At 41.2% G+C, this 19,731-nt stretch overlaps 1 protein-coding gene across 1 annotated transcript in view; it reads left to right on the top strand.

Moving 5' to 3' along the window:
* The window catches only part of map2k6 (mitogen-activated protein kinase kinase 6), a 193,665-nt gene extending 176,823 nt beyond the window's left edge, over nucleotides 1–16,842 (top strand). The window contains exon 12 of the mRNA XM_068058336.1: nucleotides 15,094–16,842. Within this exon, the coding sequence (XP_067914437.1) occupies nucleotides 15,094–15,156 (63 nt within the window). The 3' untranslated portion in view covers nucleotides 15,157–16,842. The remainder of the gene's footprint in view (nucleotides 1–15,093) is intronic.
* Nucleotides 16,843–19,731: the final 2,889 nt, after the last annotated feature.

Genomic DNA, 19,731 nt, shown 5'->3' with positions numbered 1-19,731 from the left:
GACAGAAGAAGTGGCCAAACACACTGAATGACAGACATCAGCAGAAGCTAAGTTCTTGGTCAGGAGTTTGACACTCTGCCAGCAGCGTTATCGGGCTGGTGAAACCACAAAATAGTTCTCTTCCCTCCAAGTGTCAAAATAAATGTTAAAAAAAATGCTAATCCTGGTGTATTAAGCATTTGGTGCCATATATCTACTTCTCAAAGATAATGAAATAGAAAGACAAAACCTGTAGATTCTTCATCCATGTAACAGACTAATTTTGTGATGTAATATTATTTTGTCAACACTCAGAAAATAACTTATGAAAAGGCCACTGAGGGAGTTGAATGGCACAACACACTATTCTTTCACCTCTAGGACATGAGTTTGAATCCAGCCAGGAAGAAAGTCTCTCGCCTCTTTTAGCTGGGTTCACGGACCTCCCTGAAATGAGAGACCACGCTGTCTCTCTCAGTTCCTGGTGATCTGATGCTCATAATAGACAGCTCCTGACAATTTGGCACAAATTGGGCTATGACAGCAGTAACATCACCAGTTCATCACTCGTTCACAGATGCCATAGGATGGCTTCCATTGGAAATGGAAAAACTCATACCAGCCATCTTATGAGCCTATGGTTTAAAGCAGGCTGTTGAATAGAGGGGACATGCAACTGTGCACAAGATCATATTGGAAGTACTCCAGTGGGAGCTAAAAATGATCCATTAGCCAGCACTGATTTTTGTTACCTTAAGCATAAGAATTAAAAACACATTGAGGTGATCATGGTCTATCATGATGCATACATAGTAAAGAACTGGTGATGTTACTTATAGAATCTGCAAAGCTTTTAACAATAATGCTGTTAGTCTCCTAGTACAGCATAGATGCAGTTAAGGGGGAACTAGATAAGTACATAAGGGAGAAAGGAATAGAAGGATATGTTGATAAAGTGAGATGAAGAAGGGTGGGAGGATGCTCATGTGGAGCTAAATGACCAGTATCTGAACTGTAAATTGTATGCAATTCTCTGTAATACTTAAGATCTTCAACTTGCATAACAGTCCGAGATGTGAGACCAGTTGGCATTACTCATCTCTGATGTATTGTAATACACTAGTGTTTTATTGATCTATTAAGCATTATTACAACTATCAGAAGCTAAAACCAATTCTCATTTCTTGGTATTCAGTCAATGAATATTCCCATATCCACATTGATGAAATTGACTTCCATTCTCCTTGGCTTCAAAGCATTTTGTGGCATATCTTTGAGTCAGTCGCACGTTCTGTAAATGAATTTTCTCAGAGCCATTAGTAGGAATAGATGACGAATGAGGCTGGAAGATCCTGGCAAGGTTCCACCGCTCACAGGATGGTGTTTATGAATTAGATCCTGTTTTCTTCCTCTTTACAAAAGTGCCGCTCCTTCCCAGGTGCTTCTCTTTGTGTCAAACCCCACAACATTTAAGACCTAAAGCCGCTTCCTTTAGCTCTGTGTGAAAAAAAGCATCTAAACAACTAGCAGCAGAGGAAAAGGGCTGGAACTGGTTAGAGGTCACTTGGCACACCTGTTCTGGAGTTTTCATGAATGTTGTGGGAGGATGGTTCTGGTTCAGGTCAAGGCACTGTGTTAGAGTAAGCATGCAGAAGAACAATGATTGCTCTTACATACAAACTTACAAATTAGGAGCAGGAGTAGGCCACTTGGCCCCTCGAGCCTGCTCTGCCATTCAACAAGATCATGGATGATCTGATTGTCACCTCAACTCCACATCCCCACCTAACCCCGATAACCTTTCACCCCTTGCTTATTACGAATGCATCTACCTCAACCTTAAAAATATTCAAAGACGCTGCTTCCACCAGCATTTGAGGAAGAGAGTTCCAAAGACTCACCACTTTGAAGGACTTTATCTTTAATTAATCTAAAGTTGTCCCATTGTCACTAGGATATGCAGTGCTCAGCCTAAAATAGCAAGGCAATAAGTATTCACTATACACAATCTAATGAAGTGTTCATGCATTTCTCTATTTTTTAAGCATAATACCAAGACAGGGCTAAGCATTCTTAGATGTTCTGACCTTTGGCAACAATTTAATATTTTGGGTTATCTGTTATTACCAGACGCTGTGTTATGCAACCTCTAGGTTTTGGCCATTCTATAAACTATGTATGCTATATCCGCCAATTTAGCTGTTGATTTTTGGCACACCATTTGAATGGGAATCTCAGCTGTGAGTTGTGTTGGAGCATTACTCATTTGGAAATGCAAGGTTGATAAAGTACGATTATTGGAAAGTTGTCAACCTGGAAGAAAATATTTGTGTTTGACGGTGGGATTGAGTGCAAATTTCTACGGGGAAGGAGACCACAATATATGTGTTGAGAGCTGGAAGATCCATTATTGTATGTCCACTGCCTCTGATGTGACCGTTCATTGCAACATAATCTACATAGGATACTGAATGAATAACAATGGATTACAGTTGTTGTTTCCTGAGAGTTGCACATATAACTTACATGGGTTGAAGGGATAAATGAGTCACAAAGTTCTTTCTCATGGATGAAGGAATTAATGGTACAAGAGTCCTTTTTTAGAATATTTTATTCATCAGTTAGCTCTCCTATTTTTCTGAAAATGATCCCATATTTTGAAGGACAGGTCCATGGGTGGTGACACTACAAGATGCTTCTGGTAAGTTGCTATTTTTAATAGAACCACAGAATGTTACCGCACAGATCTGTTGGCCCATCAAATCAGTGCCAGTGCTTTCCTCCACATAAACCAACTAGTCAAAGCTCATTCTCCCACTCATTCCCCATACCTTCAACATTCTTTTTTTTTTCAAGCTGCCTAATTCCTTTTTAGAATTATTTATGGACTCTGCTTCAACACTATTTTATGACAGAGAATTACACTTTGTAACCATCCACAGTGCAAAGCATTTTCTCATCTCCGCTTTAATTCCTTATGTGATCCTCTTATATTTGGGCTCTCTCTTTACTATTGCCAGTCAGTTATCTTTATAATCCTTCATAATTGTGTAGATCCCTATCAGGTGATTCCCCCCCTTAAACTTTTCATCTCCAAGGAAAGGAGACCTAACTTCTCAAATCTCTCTTCATTACTGTAACCCCTCACAACCTGGTAACAAATTTGTGCCTAGATAATGGGTGTCCCCAGATTTATTCAATTGCACACATATTTATGGGGAAGGAACAAAAAGGGGAAATTGCATTCAATTCCAATCCTCTGCTCACTCAACAACTACATTTGTGTTTTTTCCAATAAGGGACTCACTGGACAGCAATCAGGAACAAGGCTGACATTGGCACTCAACATATTGGACTACTGACACCAGTTGTAGCAACACTGCTATCTGAGGTCAGACCAGGAAAATGACTTGGAAACTTCCTGTTCTGTATGACTCAGTACCCTATCAGGCAATGCACTTATCCACTGAGCCATTGGGGTGCTCCAATTTTCTTGTTATATGGTCTGCCGTTCCAGAGTGAGCTATGAAGTCAGTCTAAATGAGGAGCTGTTAGATAATGTTATTCTATTTGTGTGTGATAGCTATAGATTATGTCCCATCACCTGCCTATTATCCAATATATACAAAATACCTTACTCTTAGTGTTTTAATAATACCTTTACCTGCATTGTAAAGTGAAGAATTTTATCTGTCTTGTCAATAAATTGCACATTCAATTCACACTGATATTCATTGACTGCTTTTGACAAATAGAGGCAAAGAACAAACGTAACTGACAAGTTTCAAGATGAATTACAGAAAACATGGGATAAATTATAGCAGTTATGAACCTCTTAAGTTGTGTTCATATGTACAGGAGTTGTGCAATCCTAGCTCCAAGTACTCTGTTGATTATAAGATTGTTTAATATAAACAGAAAACCCACTATCGTCTTTTTAACATTGAGCTATGAGACGCTGGTAGACTACAAAATGTTCTACCTGATATCTAATGTAATTTGCTGTGCAAGTCTTCAAATGTTGAGACCAGCATGAGAAAATCAAGCTAATTTAACCACTGTAATCCAACTAGAAACAGTGTGGTTATAACGCTATCCAGGATTCAGGAGGTGTCATTCATTACTAGAACACTTAGTAACTTGCCATATTGCTAAAACCCAATTCTGCCAGTTTTTAATGTGTTCTGACAGTTCAATTGAATTGAAGATCATATTGCAAGCCAAAGCTTGGTTCTGGCTCTATTTGCTCACATCAAGTAAATGAAAACTGCTTGGGTATGCTATCCCAGTGCCAAGGCACCTTCTCTCGACTGGTTAATTAATCACTCTTTTAGAATGTAAGTCTGTTTTTATTCAACTGACATGATCTAGCTGACACAATAATTTGAAGGGTCTTTCTGACATGACAATTTAAGGGATCCATCTTGCATGACAGCTTGAAGTACCAATTGAAAATATCCATCTTACACGACAATTTGAAGAACTGATCTTTCATGATAAATGCAAATCATTGGCTAGACTGCAGTTTGGCAGCCGACTTTAGGAAGGATGCCAAGGCTATGGAGAGGGTGCAGATGTGATTTACTAAAATTATACCATGGATGAGAGGCTTTACTTATGATGAAAGATTAGAGAAACTGCATTCTTTTTATTAGAACAGCAAAGGTTAAGAGAACATCTGTTGAGATTTGCCCTGGAGCAGGTGGTGATGAACCACCTTCTTGAACTGCTGCTGTCCACATGGTGTAGATACACCCAGAGTGCTGTTGGACAGGGAGTTTCAGGATTTTGATCCAGTGACAGAGAAGGATGGTGATATAGTTCCAAGTCAGGATGGTGTGTGACTTGGAGTGGAACATGCAGGTGGTTGTCTTTCCATGTGTCTGCTGCCCTTGTCCTTCTAGGTAGTAGAAGTGGTAGGTTTGGAAGGTGCTGTTGAAGGAGCCTTGGCGAGTTGCAGTGCATCTCGTAGGTGGTACACATTGCTGCCAGTGATGGAGGGAGTGAATGATTAAGGTGGTGGATAGGGTGCCGAGCAAGTGGGCTGCTTTCTCTTGGATGGTGTTGAGCTTCTTGAGTGTGGCTGGAGCTGCATCATCAGAAAATAAAGGAAAGGTTTAAGAGAATATTCCTCATCTATAGTGCCTCTCAGTGACAGTAAGCACAATGTGTACACCAATAATACAAACCTTTACTTTCCAATTACCATCAACTCTAAGAATGTTGCTATACTGTTTGACTGCCTGTCTGACATCAAGTCATGAATTAGCTAGAACATTTTGGACATCAATTTTGAATATTTGTAGCTATCCTGTTTGGCTCCTTGTAGAAATGTCATACCTTTGCCCCCTATTCAATTCCTCTTCCTGGTTGCTTACCCAGATAGAATGTAATCATGTGCAAGCTTGGTTTGACCCTGAGCTACATTTCAAATCTCAATCCTATCACAAAGATCACTTATTTCAACCTCAGCAATGTTTCCTGCCTTGCCCCATTGCTGCTGAAATCCTCATCTAAGTTTTCAAAACTTCCAGATTTGACTTTTCCAATGCTTTCCCCCTAAGCTTAGCCTTACAGAAACTACATCTTGTGCAGTATTCTGTTGCCCACATATTAAATCGTACACTTACCTACCACTACCTGACCTCAACTGGCTCCCCATACCACTCACTAATTGTGAAATCTTCATTCTCATTTACAAATCTCATTTACAATGCTCTTATCCATGGCCCCATCTCTGCGATCCCCTCCACACCTAATTGCCAATTTGCACCCTCTGGTCTTGCAACCGATGCCTTCTGTGCATCCTCCCTTCTTCCACTCCACAATAGGCAGCAGATCCTTCAGTCACTACATCTCTGTTCTCCAGAATTAATTTCCCAAACTCCTCCGGGCTGCAATATCTCTGCCCCTTTCATAAGCATCCAAAAAAAACCTTAACCATCTTCTTGGTTGCCTTTTGTAAATTTACCAGCTCCTGCTTAGTCTTTGGTTTCACCCCTCCTACTCCCCATGAAGTGTCTTTCAGCATATTATTATTTTTTATGCACTGTATTAGTGCAAGGTGCTGTGTTGTTAAATGATTTAACAGTTTGAAAGATCTATCTTGCACACCCCATACTTCCTGCACCAAGATGTTCAGTCACACCTTTAATAGTGTAATCTGATTTGTCAAATATAAATAATTGGTCACCATGCACTTCCTTGTTATACTGATGGGTTGCCCAATATTGTCATCCATTCAGTTGTCCAGCTTATCCCTAATGTCTTAAGATAGCACATAGATATTTCCAATATTGCTTTTCACAGTATGGCTGTGCTGTATAAAACTATGTGAAATGCACCACAGAAGACACACTTGGGGCTGGATTTTCAGCCACTGCTGGGCCCAGGATTGGCGGTGGAAGGGAACTAAATATAGCCCCACCAGTCAGCGTGCCAGTTCCCAGGCTCCATCCCGCCTCTGGGCCATTTTTGCGAAGGTGAGATTGGGGTTCAGCAGGTCTACGCATCTGCATATGGCAGGTGAGCAATCGGGTTCATTAAGAGCCTAATTGAGGCCAATTTAAGGAGGCCGACTGGAATTTTGCAGTCAGCCTCCAGGTTCCCACAGGTGGCAGGGATCAGTTTAGGCGCCTGGAGGCGGGCACTTGGTGGCCGGCTAGGGGTGCCAGCACTTCAGGCAGGCTTGGAGGCCCTGCCTGCCTGGTTGCAGAAGCAACCACAAGCCACTCTGTAGGGGGGGTCCCCCCCAACCCCACAATGTGGTGGCCTGGCTGCTGAATCTATTTTTTATTAAAGATTTAAAGAAGTTGGAGAGTGGGGACTCCATCTTCAAGTGCCCTCTCTCTCGCTTAGATTCCATTGCAGCCTGCTGCTGCTTTCAAGCTGAAAGGCCTCTGATTGGCCCTTCAGCTTCAAGAGCCTGCCCGCTGTCTTTAATTGGACGGTGAAGCCGCCCTCTGTCCATTACTTGGCCATTCTGGGAAAAATCACAGGTGAGCGAATGTTTTCCTCTCGGGTGTGGGTTTGGGACCCAGAAACAGTCCTGACTTCTGATTCCTACCCTCGGAGGGAAAACCCAGCCCTTAGTGAATGTCATCAGAGTCTTAAAAAAAAATTGCAAATACAGTAGCAAACTAATGAACAGGTTATGTGTACAATGGAGAAGGGGATGAGTTAGTGTTGTTTCCTTTTACCAAGTCTATAACCTACACAGGTGACTTGTGTTGTGATGTGTGCTTTGCTGCTGCTGAAAATCTTGATAAGTCTGATGAGTAAAACTGTCACATTACAAGATACAGTAGCAAATTTTTAAAGAATGGACATCTATGTTAAAGAGACATTCCTCAAGCACCTAGTTTACATTATAAAAATTATTGGACAGCCCAAAATGAATTCATTTTACATATGGAAGAACACACACACAAGTTTCGGGGAAAAAAACAGAAAATGCTAAAACACTCAGCAGGTCAACCTGCATTTGTGGAGAGAGATTTGATGACCTTCAGACTATTGACCAGTTTAATGCCATGCAATATATACAATTACATGAATCCTTTTGAACTTTTCAAGTTAGCTATTAGGGAATAAAAATAGAAAAATATTCACAAAGGCATTTCTGAAGTCTCAGCTCAGCCTAACAAAGGGAAAGAAATGTGCAATCTTCTTGGATTTTTGATTTAGTTGCATAAACACTAATTTCTCATTTTATTCTGTTGCTTTCATATCCATTATATTATTATTGCAGCACACTCTCTTTGTAATTGCACTGAATTATGACACGACCTGCTCTTGCAAACAATTAAATCATTTTTCACAATTTTATGAAGTAACCAGCTAAGTGGATGAATGCCTCTTAATGTTAAGTATTTAGCTGCTAATATTAGCAACAGTAGTTTTCAGGCTTAGAGGTCTGGGATTTTAATGAGACAATTAGCTTGAACAGGAAGAGCTCTGTCCCCTCTAACCTCACTATACATCTTTCTCCATTCTTAAAGTTAGAAAATTACACTGGCTGTACTTCAGAATCTGGTTTGCTGATTTCTTTTCAACAGTGAATCAGTGTTACTAATTATGCACCTAAAGGATGGAACTATAATTCTTAAACTACACCTAGGGGATTATACCAGTGAAAGCACCAGGTGAACATGTTGGCTTTTGAAAGTGTTTGGGTTTTGAAGGCTGTACAGTGATGTGGAATGACCTGCGTTATGGATTCCAGGAGTAGAGACCAGCTGACTTATACACCCAAAAGAGGTAACAAGTGGATGTTGAGTTAGAAAATCAATCAAAGATGAAGAAGAGACATTGACTATCAGAGTTTAAAAAATTTAAACTTATGAAAATGCCGAAAAACTGGTGGGACGGGATTAAAAGGTGAACTCAGTCATCAGTGCTGTCATGCCCACGCAATCTGAACTTATAAACTATAAAATAAACTTGTGAAGTAAACCTGAAACGGACACACTTCTTGCAAAACAAAATAGAGTAAGAGGTCAGGTGACCTTTCCTTTCCTGCCAGTGCATAAGAGCCCTGAGCTAATTTTCATGTCTAGGAGAAGTCATTAAAATACAAATTAGCTTTCTGGACACATCCCTGAAAAATCATAAAAATGCAAACAACTTTTTTTGTGGAGATGGCTGCTTCTCTCTAATTGATGGGGTTAACAATACTGTTGCAGACGTTTGACTCCAAACTCAAATTCCACAGAATGGATGTGAAAAGCCTTACAGTATCGAGGTGAAATGAGGATGAATAGCACCCTGACTCCATTGTCTAACAATGGCCGCACCTTCCAAAGGTGCGCGAGTTATGGCTGGCGGCCGGAATATTTAGATTAGATTAGATTAGAGATACAGCACTGAAACAGGCCCTTCGGCCCACCGAGTCTGTGCCGAACATCAACCACCCATTTATACTAATCCTATATTCCTACCAAACATCCCCACCTGTCCCTATATTGCCCTACCACCTACCTATACTAGTGACAATTTATAACGGCCAATTTACCTGTCAACCTGCAAGTCTTTTGGCTTGTGGGAGGAAACCGGAGCACCCGGAGAAAACCCACGCAGACACAGGGAGAACTTGCAAACTCCACACAGGCAGTACCCGGAATCGAACCCGGGTCCCTGGAGCTGTGAGGCTGGCATGGGATGGCCACTGGAACAAGGTAAGTTAATTTGCATCTTTTAAACTTAATTGTAATATTAAAATGAAGACCTCGCCATTTGGGACAATGGTAAGAGAAGCTATGGTCACGTGACAGAAATTAGTGGCTGAAATTTATGAGCGCGCTGCAAATCGCGGTGGCGCACCCTGATCTTGGTGGTCTTCAGGCGTCGCTGAGCCCCCATGATATTTTGCGTGGGGGCTCATTTAAATGGAGTGGCCAGCCCCGATGACATAGAGGGGGCAGCCGCTCCGTCCCCGGAAATGGCGTTCGGCGCCACTGCGTAGGCACCAGCGCCATTTTTAAAGGGCTTTAAGCCGTTCGACGAAATTTTAATTTTTAAAGTTATATTATGGTGTATTGTTTTTAAAAATTTAAACAAATGCTGGAGGCCATTCCCCCCCCAACAAATGTTTTTTGGGCCTATATCCTGAACTTTATTCCCAACCCAAACTTCATCCCTAACCTTGTAACATTTGCCCTTCAACCCCTTCCCACCATCCCCTCAGCCAATACGAAATGTTTTTCCTGCTCCCCCCCAGGCACTGATAGTCTCATTGCTTCCCCCCTCCCCACCAGTGTCACGCCTCAGAACTCCGAATGGAGTTCCAAAGGTGCGCGAGTTATGGCTGGCAGCCGGAATATTGACATGGGACGGCCACTGGAACAAGGTAAGTTAATTTGCATCTTTTAAACTTAATTGTAATATTAAAATGAAGACCTCGCCGCTGAGTGGTGGGGGGACCGTACCGAGGCCTCGCCAGGCCGGTAAAATACGGTGAGGCCTTCTCTGCGTTGGAGGTCATGGAAGAATTTTCTGTGCCCTCCCACCATGGCCCCCAACGCTGGAGGGCTCATACAATTCAGCCCTAGGTTTCTGATAAGGAGCTTTAATAATGGTCTATTCTGGGCAGACAAAGGAGATCCATCTATGCCATTGAAGAGAAAGGACCCTGTCTAAGATTACTTGCTTTGAACTACACATAAGCAGAGACTGGAACTTGAACCCCTGACCTGAGAAATCATACCAGGACTTCACCATTGACCTTTGGCTGGAATATAACAAGAGTAGTCTGCAACAGCACATCCATCTTTCCGAACCTCCCAAGTCTTTCTTCAGTGAACAAAGGAAAAGATTACAGGCCTACCCCATTTCAAGTCTTCACCCCGGGGAAAAGTAAATTTAACAGAGAACTCTTTACAAATCATCAGACCTAACACATGTTATCTTTACAATCTCTATCTTTTCTTGAGTGAATGTGTATCTATATGAGTGTGAGACTGGGTGTTGTTGCGTACATTTTGGTTGTTGTATAATAAACATTTATTTTTCTTTTAAACTTACGAGAAAATCTGTCATTTGTCTGTTCTTGATAATTAAAACAAGAAACTCCTTTTCTTAAAGAAACATTGTGTTTGGTTAGTCGAGAAGTGAAAAAAGGGGGAACTATTCCTATCATCTCTGCCCTGTCTGTAACATCTGTTTGATGGAAATGCATACCCTTATTAAGGCAAATCGTATAGAGTCAAACATAGCAATTAGTTGATCTTTTGGTGAGGAAAATTCAAGGATAATAAAAATGACAAAAATTTGAAAGAGGAAGACAGCCAATGTTCTTGGGATTGTTCACGCAGGTATCAAGCTCATTGCGCATTACTGGTATTTTCTGCTTTTACATAAGAACAATCAGCATTTTCAATGGTATTTTTATTTCTACAATAGTAAGTGATGAACCACAACTTTGACATCTTATTATGACTTGCACATAAAGCAAAAAGTTCAGGCGTGTACAAACAACAAACACTTTCTGATGTGCTTATCTGATCATCAACTCTATAAACCAACAAATCCCAATGTTGTTGCCTTGCAGGATATTGCAGATGAAGCGGCAGTTTTAACATAGTTAGTGGAAAGTATATTGTGGGAGAAAAAGGAAAGCCAAGTGTATGAGCTGTTAAACATTGCAAAGCATGCATGCAGCATCCTGTTCTAAACTTCCTGCTTCAGTCAGTTAGAAAAACAACTTTAGAAAACGTGCTCAAGTCCTGCCAGGCAAAATATTGTAAACATGTAACCTTGTGTCTTAAGTGTCCGGCAGTGAACTGCTTACCATACAGGCTTTTCCTATTCAGGTCAAGGAAGTTCACCGCTAACCCCTTTAACTCACTCACTGCTCTGCTGTAGATTGTGAGAAGGTCTCACGATACAAAATTAAAATCTTTAGCACTATCACCGTTTACTTACTTTTCTGAAGCTGTTAAGCCTTATAGGCATTTATTTAAGATTGCGATATTTGAAGTTGTCATTGCTTCATCACAGTTGGATCAAAATACTGGAACTCCCTATCTAACATCATTATGGAAGCACCTTCACCACAAGTTGTTCAGGAGAAGATCCATCACCTTCTCAAGGCAACTAGTGATGGCCAATAAATTCCAGTGCTGGCAACATAGGAAATAGGAGCAGTAGTAGTCAATTCAGCCCCTTGAGCCTGCTCCGCCATTCAACTAGATCATGGCTGATCTTCTACCTCAATGCCATTTTCCCACACTATCCCCATACCTCTTGATATCTTTGACACTGCAACACTAGATATTATTCAGATTCTCAGAACAAATTTTAAAAAAAAACCTTGACTAAACATGACAAATAATCCTTTTGAGGCTTTTTTTCCCAAATATTTTTGATTAGAATTAAGCAGTAGCACACATGCTACCAAATGGCCCTTCCAATGCTCCATTTCTTAGTCAATAATGCTGCAGTATTGTGTAAATGCAGCCTTAACCAAGTGACGGGCCCAATCCTGATACTGGAATAATGTGCAGGAGAAAGTCTCACCCTGTTTCACTTCAGAGTCTGTTCAGGCCTTCGCAATCGATTAACACACTCCAAGTTTGCTTTGAAACCAAAACCTGTGTAGCCAGCAGAGAGAGAGAGAGAGAGAGAGGAGACTCTCATCCCATGAGCCTGAACTGTATTACAACAAAAGCCCTAGAATGGAAAGGATGCTATTTAATACATAGTACTACCCAAAAATTTTTTAAAAATTAAATATAAGAATGCATCCATATTGTACCATCACAGTCATAGAGTCATAGAGTTATACAGCACAGAAATAGGCCCTTCGTCCCATTGTGTCTGTGCCGGCCATCAAGCACCTATCTATTCTAATCCTATTTTCTAGCACTTGGCCCATAGCCTTGTATGCTATGGCTTTTTAAGTGCTCATCTAAAAACTTGTTGAATGTTGTGTGGGTTCCTGCCTCTACTACCCCTTCAGGCAGTGTGGTACAGATTCCAACCACCCCCTGGGTGAAAAAAAATTTCCACAAATCCCCTCTAAACCTCCTGCCCCTTACCTTAACATCTAAAATCAGGCCATAACCAATTTCTACCCTTTAATCTCTATTACATGAAATAGTGATTGAAACATCACCAGGAAATAAATTATTATGAAGTATTTAATGCACAGAAACAGGCATTTGGCCCAACAGCTCCATGTCAGTGTTTATGGTCCACATGAGCCTCCTCTCCTACCCCTCGTCATCTAACCCTATTAATATATCTCTATTCCTTTCTTTCTCATGTCCTTATCTAGCTGCCCCTTAAATGTATCTATACTCAGCAGTGCGTGGCACCAGAAGTAATTCAGAGATTGCTACCCTTGAAGTCCTTCTTGCTAGTTTCTTTCCTAGCTCCCTAAAATCTGCCTGCAGGACCTCATCCCTCTTTCTACCTATGCCGTTGATACCAATATGGACCATGACTGCTGGCTGTTCACCCTCCTCCCTCAGAGTGCACTGCAGCCGCTCAGTGACATCCTTGACCCTGGCACCGGGGAGGCAACACACCATCCTGGATTTACGTCTGTGGCCACAGAAACGCCTGTCTATTCCCCGAACTATCAAATTACTTATCACTATTGTTCTCCCAATCTTCTTGCTGCCCCCTGTACAGCTGAGCTAGCCATGGTGTCGTAGACTTGGCTTTGACTGCCCACCCCAGAGGAGCCATCACTCACCAGTATTCGGAACGGAATACTGATTAGAGAGTGAGATGGACCCAGAGGACTCCTGCACCAACTGCCTGGTCCTCCTTGATTGCCTGATGGTCACCCATTCCCTCCCTGCCTGCATACCCTTAAAGCTGTAGGGTGACCACACCTATACATGTGATATCCATGAAACTCTCAGCCTCGCAAATCTACTGCAGTGATGCCCACTGCTGCTCAAGCTCTCAAACCTGGAGCCCAAGCTGCTGCAGCTGGTGACACTTCCTGCACATGTGGTTGTCTAGGACACAAGCAGTGTCCTGGAGTTCTCACATGGAACAGGCTGCGCATTCCATGGTACCAAGCTGCCCTGCCATGCATGTGAAGTGATTCATTTTGGTAGGAAGAACGAGGAGAGGCAATATAAAATAAAGGATCCGATTCTCAAGGGGGGTGCAGGAGCACAGGGATCTGGGGGTGTATGTGCACAAATCTTTGAAGGTGGCAGGGCAGGTTGAGAAAGTGGTTAATAATGCATACGTGATCCTGGGCTTTCTTAGTAGGGGCGTAGAGTACAAAAGCAAGGAAGTTATGATAAACCCATATAAAACACTGGTTTGGCCTCAACTGGAGTATTGTGTCCAATTCTGGGCACCACACTTTAGGAAGGATGTAAAGGTATTCGAGAGGGTGCAGAAAAGATTCACAAAAATGGTTCCAGTAATGAGGGACTTCAGTTACCTGGATAGATTGGTGAAGCTTGGGCTGTTCTCCTTAGAGAAGAGAAGATTAAGAGGTGATTTGATAGAGGAGTTCAAAATCAGGAGGGGTCTGGACAGAGTAGATAGAGAGAAACTGTTCCCATTGGCAGGTGAGAACGCCAATTTAAGATGATTGGCAAAAGAACCAAAGGCAACATGAGGAAAAATGTATTTATGCAGTGAGTGGTCAGGATCTGGAATGCACTGCCTGAGAGTGTGATGGAGGCAGATTTAGTCGAGGCCTTCAAAAGCAAATCAGATAATTATCTGAAGAGAAAAAAATTGCAGGGCCATGGAAAAAGGCAGGGGATGGGGAGTGGGCCTAGGTGGGTTGCCCTTGCAGAGAACCAGCATGGACAAACGGGCAGAACGACTTCCTTCTGTGCTGTAACCATTCTATGATTTTATGTTTCTATCTGTGCTATTTAAACACATCTATGCTATTCTCAGCAGAAGATTCACTGAACGAAGCAGCAAGGTGGTTAAAGATAAAGATGGTGGGAGATTGTATGTAGTTCAACTTTCAGTAAATATGGAATGGAAAAATAGCAGTCAAAAAATTAAAGGCCAATTGCATTATTTCAAATTACAACTAAATAGCCTTTATCACTTGAATGTTATTGTTGATCTCATAACGAAATATTTTAGGTCAAATATTACTGCAAAATAATGTCATTTATTTTCGAATGTGGTGAAATAAAATCTGTAAGTAAGGATAACTGTGGCCAGACATTGTATAGGAAATAGACTGAAGGCTAGAGAGTGTGACACGACCCCTATCAGATGGATACAATTACAGACTTGTGTGACTTCAGATCAGAGAATAGCATGTCAGTTGTTGAGAAGTTTCAGTGCTTTGAGAAACTGTGCAGCTTCTAGGAAAATCGGCAGGGAATTTTAATGGCAGTATTAACAGATGCCCCAAAGAGGAAATTGCAACATATGGCGTCCGGTTTTTGATCAGGCAAATTTTATAAGTTCAAAGTTGCCCTGCAAGCAGAAGTAACAAAATTGGACAGAACATGAACCCCACATATGGTAACATTTTAGTGGTAAACAATCCAAGCCCTTTAAGCCGATGGAAACAAATTTGGGCCGTTTATGTATAGTGGAAGAATCTGTAGTTAAGATTTATTTGTCAGCATTGCTAACCCTTTATTTTTCCCTTTTATAAATCTTTTTCAGATCCGCTGCCATTTGCCCCTTGCCATCTTGCTTCGTCTTTCAGCCAAGCGGACCGGATGCTAGAGCTACATTTTTATCGACAATTACTATTAGTACTACTTTGGTTAATGTACTGCATTAGATGAGCTGCCTCTTGTCTATTGGCCAATCAAAATGGCTAATGGATTGAAGAGTCTCTCAGTAATGATGAAATATTAAATTAACTGCATTGGTTATGTGGAGGTGTTGCAGGAACTGGTGGTGGGGGGTGGGGGTAGTAACTATTTAACCTTTCAAAAATACAGTTACACCTGGGCTTGATTGCCTCTCAGGGTGAACCTCGATAGTCGTGCTTCTCATTGATTTGATTGGCTGGATTGCAATTTAGTGTGACTCCTGAATGGCCAATCACAGAGTTAGCTTGAATATTTAGTTCCATGACTCAATGTAAAGTCAATAAAAACTGAGTGTTGCAAAATCATTATTGGCTGTTATACAGAAAGAAACTTTCTTGATATAGCAGCTCATTACAGCAGGTCATAAAACACCTGAGAACAGCAGTTTTATTGCAAGGCTCATAAATAGGATAACAGTTCCAGCCACATCATGCAATAAATTGTATATCATGCTGATGGGGAGTTCAGTACTGGAGGCCATCACAGCCAAGCCCTCAGCCAGTGTTCATATGTGTACATTTGCAGCGGAACCTGTTGAAAAGGGATACTCAAATCTGATCAATTGTCCATCATGAAGGATAGCTCCAAGAGGCCCCACTCCCATTGCTTTGATCAGTTCCTATTGATCTTGGTGTCAATCCTAATTTGACTATCAGTGTAGCCACACGAAGACAGTAGAAGGAGCTAATGGATGGCCGAATGAATGAAAGAAACAAGTTTGCACCACAGTTTAGAAATACAGTCCGTTTACAGATGTCTCAATCACAATGGTATTATTTGGTCTGTTGATATATTTACTTTGTAAATATATAGGCATATGGTGTTGTTTAAAGTTCTAAATTTTACAGTAGTCTGGGATTAGTGGTTTGGCAGCAATGCTGAATGGCAACCACCTCGCACTGCAGTGGCTGCTGGCTCTAACTTTCTGCCAATGCTCCAGTATTTCTGTCATAGTTGCTTAATTTCAGGGAAAAACAAATATTTCCCCTTTTTTTAACGTGACTCCACATAGACCGGTTAGCTTGGAGGAAAGATCTGTTCAGCAGTGATTATAGCTATAGTTATACAAATTTGATGTTTTAGAAGTGCCAACCACTGACGCCAGTGAATATATCTGATTTGCTGGATTTTGGATGGGAAGAGCAGGTTATGTTTGGTTGGTGCATTGCTCCTTGATCTCTCACCAATAGTTTCTGCAGTCGAGGCTAACCCCTGACAATGATATGTCCTTGAAGTGAGATGAGAGAGTAACAATGTACACTTCCTACTGGAGCTGGGATATCCTACTTTCATAAACGTTCTCTGTGCTGATTTGGAGATAACTGGAACTCAGAATTGCAAAATAAACACTTTTCTTGTGTCTCTAACCATGCATATTCATCATCACTCAGCCACGGCAGGAGGATTTGACAGAGCCACCATGAGATTAAATTGGGAAGCTTGGGCCATTCTTTATTTGACCTGCAATAGATCTTTCCTCCAAGTTATCAGGGCTGGAATAGCATTGCCTCTTATCACCTGACACAATCACCTATTTTACATGTTTTACCTTATTGAATGGAAAATTATGGAAGTTGAAGGAAAGAATCATTAAAGATGATAAAAATATTACTTAAATATATATGAAGTTGATTTCATATAATTTTTAAATATACTATCTGTATTTAACCATGGTTTTTTAAGTAATTCTCTTCATTTCCACCTTCGGCTTTGTGACAATTATTTTAAATTTATGTCCTCTGGATAAAATAATCACATGTTCCATCATACTTAAGCTTGTTTGTTTCAGTTACAATCTCAGCTTTAGTGTGTTCTGGAGTCAGAACAGGACTGGATGGTATCTGTGGCCAATGCAGAAATAGCAGTGTTATTGCAACCTAAGTTTGATCTTCGCTATTCACTATCACGGAGGTTCTGCCAGGGAAAGATAAAATGTTTTTATTGCCACAGATTTGTAAAATAAGCCTGTAATAGTGGGGTGATTTTATGAGTCTTCACTGTGCATCTCAGCGCACATTGTGGCATTATTCCCAGTGAGTTTGCATTATCAAGATTTTGTTAGTCACTGCATGCTTTAGGCAGGACCCTATTGTAACAAATAAACAAACTTAAGTGCAAAGGAGTATATGAACATTTCAAAGCACAAATACCTCTTGGAGTTAACAAGTACTAAATTTTCTTATACTAAAATTGGATTGAGCTAGATGGAGAGAGATTTAAGAAGAGAAAGTCAATTTGTTAATAAAGAAAATTGGCAAATTACAAAACAGCAATTCTTGGAGGTGTTTCAAGGTGATTTAGATTTGAATAAATGTGCCCTGTATCCTCATTGCCATCACCATGTTATCACCAAACAAATTCACATGTTGTCCGTGACATGATCAAAGTCATTAAGACAATAGTTTCCTTGTCGAGAAGAAATTAGTATGAAGTATTTCTGAATAGCATATTTTATCAGTCTACCACTTCTCTCATTCTTTGCACCAGGTAATATTTTCCAATTAAACAGGTGTGCATCCAATTTCAAAGTTCCTGCCATCCCACTGTATCCCTGACTGATTTTTCCACCTTTCTGGAAATTGTTGTTGGCGCCAGTAAAATGGGAGCTGAACGTTGCTTTAGATTTTTGAAGGTTTACAAGCAATGTGCCTGATTTTACTGATTTTAGTAGATATGCTAAATGTCTAAATGGCTGCACAGTGGGCCACCTGTTCAGTTATTGAAGAGTAGCACTTAAATGCAGTAAATGCTGAGACATTTAAACCCCTGAAAAAGCAAGGGAAACTTTGGCCAGCTGCAATTCCAGGAATTTTGCTGAGCCATCCAGACAGAGAAAATCCAGGTTGTGGAAGCTCTGCATGAAATGGAAAGGAAGAGGGAGAGGTGCGACACACTCTAGTATTCTTACTCACAGGGCCTGTGTACAAATGGAGATTGGCTACAGGAACCACTTGTGTCCATGCAAAATACACTGCAAGGTCTAAAGAGGAGGATGGAAAAGTCCTCTAGCCAGATCTGCACATCACGGACAAATGGTTGCACTGTACTCTTCCAAGGAACATTTGGCAACTCTGTGACATTTACAGCAGAGCCTTCAGGTTATAGAAATAGTGTAAGCATCTCCCACAGATACTCATACTAGTATTATAGAATCAGATCTTACAGATACTTTCTTAGCTGGCTTCTGAATCCTTGGAAATTGTGCAGAGACAACGATAAGGGAGAGATTCATTGATGTTAACACTGTTCAAACTCCGGCTCTTACACAGACTGAGTGAATGTGTTTAGCTTGTGCCCAGCAACAGAGGCATACCTGTCATAGAAGTGGATCAAACAGCAGTCTTTCAAGCTAGCATCGCATCCCACTCATCAAACACCCCACACATGTGGCAGATGGGCAGCCCCAATAGGAACATTGGAGCAGGAGTAGGCCATTCAGCCCATCGAGCCTGGTCCGCCATTCAATACGATCATGATTGATTATCCACTTCAATGCCTTTTTCCCACATTATCCCCCTATCCATTTAGGTCATTGGTATTTAGAAATCTGTCAATCTCTGCTTTAAATATACTCAATGACTGAGCTTCCACAGCCCTCTGGGGTAGAGAATTCCAAAGATTCACAACCCTATGAGTAAAGAAATTTCTCCTCATCTTTGTCCTCAGTGATTTCCCCCTTATTTTGAAATTGTTTCCCCTGGTTCTAGACTCCCCAACCAGGAGACCTCTAACCTGCATCTACCTTTAAGTATTTTGTAGGTTTCAATGCGATCACCTCTCATTCTTCGAAACTCAAGAGAATACAGGCTCAATTTCCCCAATCTCTCTTCGTAGAATAGTCCCGCCATCCTGGGAACAAGTCTAGTGAACCTTCGTTGCACTCCCTCTATGACAATTATATTCTTCCTAAGTTAAGGGGACCAAAACTGCACACAGTATTCCAGGTACAGTCTAACCAAGGTTCTATACAATTGAAGCAAGACTTCACTACTCCTGTACTCAAATCCTCTTGCGATAAAGGCTAACATTCCATTAGCCTTCCTAATTGCTTCCCGCACCTTCATGCAAGCTTTCAGTGTCTTATTGATAAGGTCACCCAGGTTCCTTTGTATATCTACACTTCCAATCTCTTACCATTTAAGAAATACTCTGCACATCTGTTCCTCCTACCAAAGTGGATAACCTCACATTTTTCCACATTATGTTCCATCTGCCATGTTCTTGCCCACTCACTAAGTCTGTCCAAATTCCCTTGAAGCTGCTTTGCATTTTCCTCACAACACACATTCCCACCTAGTTTTGTGCATCCACAAACTTGGAAATATTACATTTGGTCCCCACATCCAAATCATTGATACATATTGTGAACAGCTGGAGCCCAAGTACTGATCCTTGCAGTACCCCACTAGTCACAGTCTGCCGACACAAGAATGACCCGTTTATTCCTACTCTCTGTTTTCTTCCTGTTAACCAATCCTTAATC

This window comes from Heterodontus francisci, chromosome 26 (assembly GCF_036365525.1).
Source record: "Heterodontus francisci isolate sHetFra1 chromosome 26, sHetFra1.hap1, whole genome shotgun sequence".
Classification (NCBI taxonomy): domain Eukaryota; kingdom Metazoa; phylum Chordata; class Chondrichthyes; order Heterodontiformes; family Heterodontidae; genus Heterodontus; species Heterodontus francisci.
This window is presented reverse-complemented; position numbering and strand designations above follow the sequence as displayed.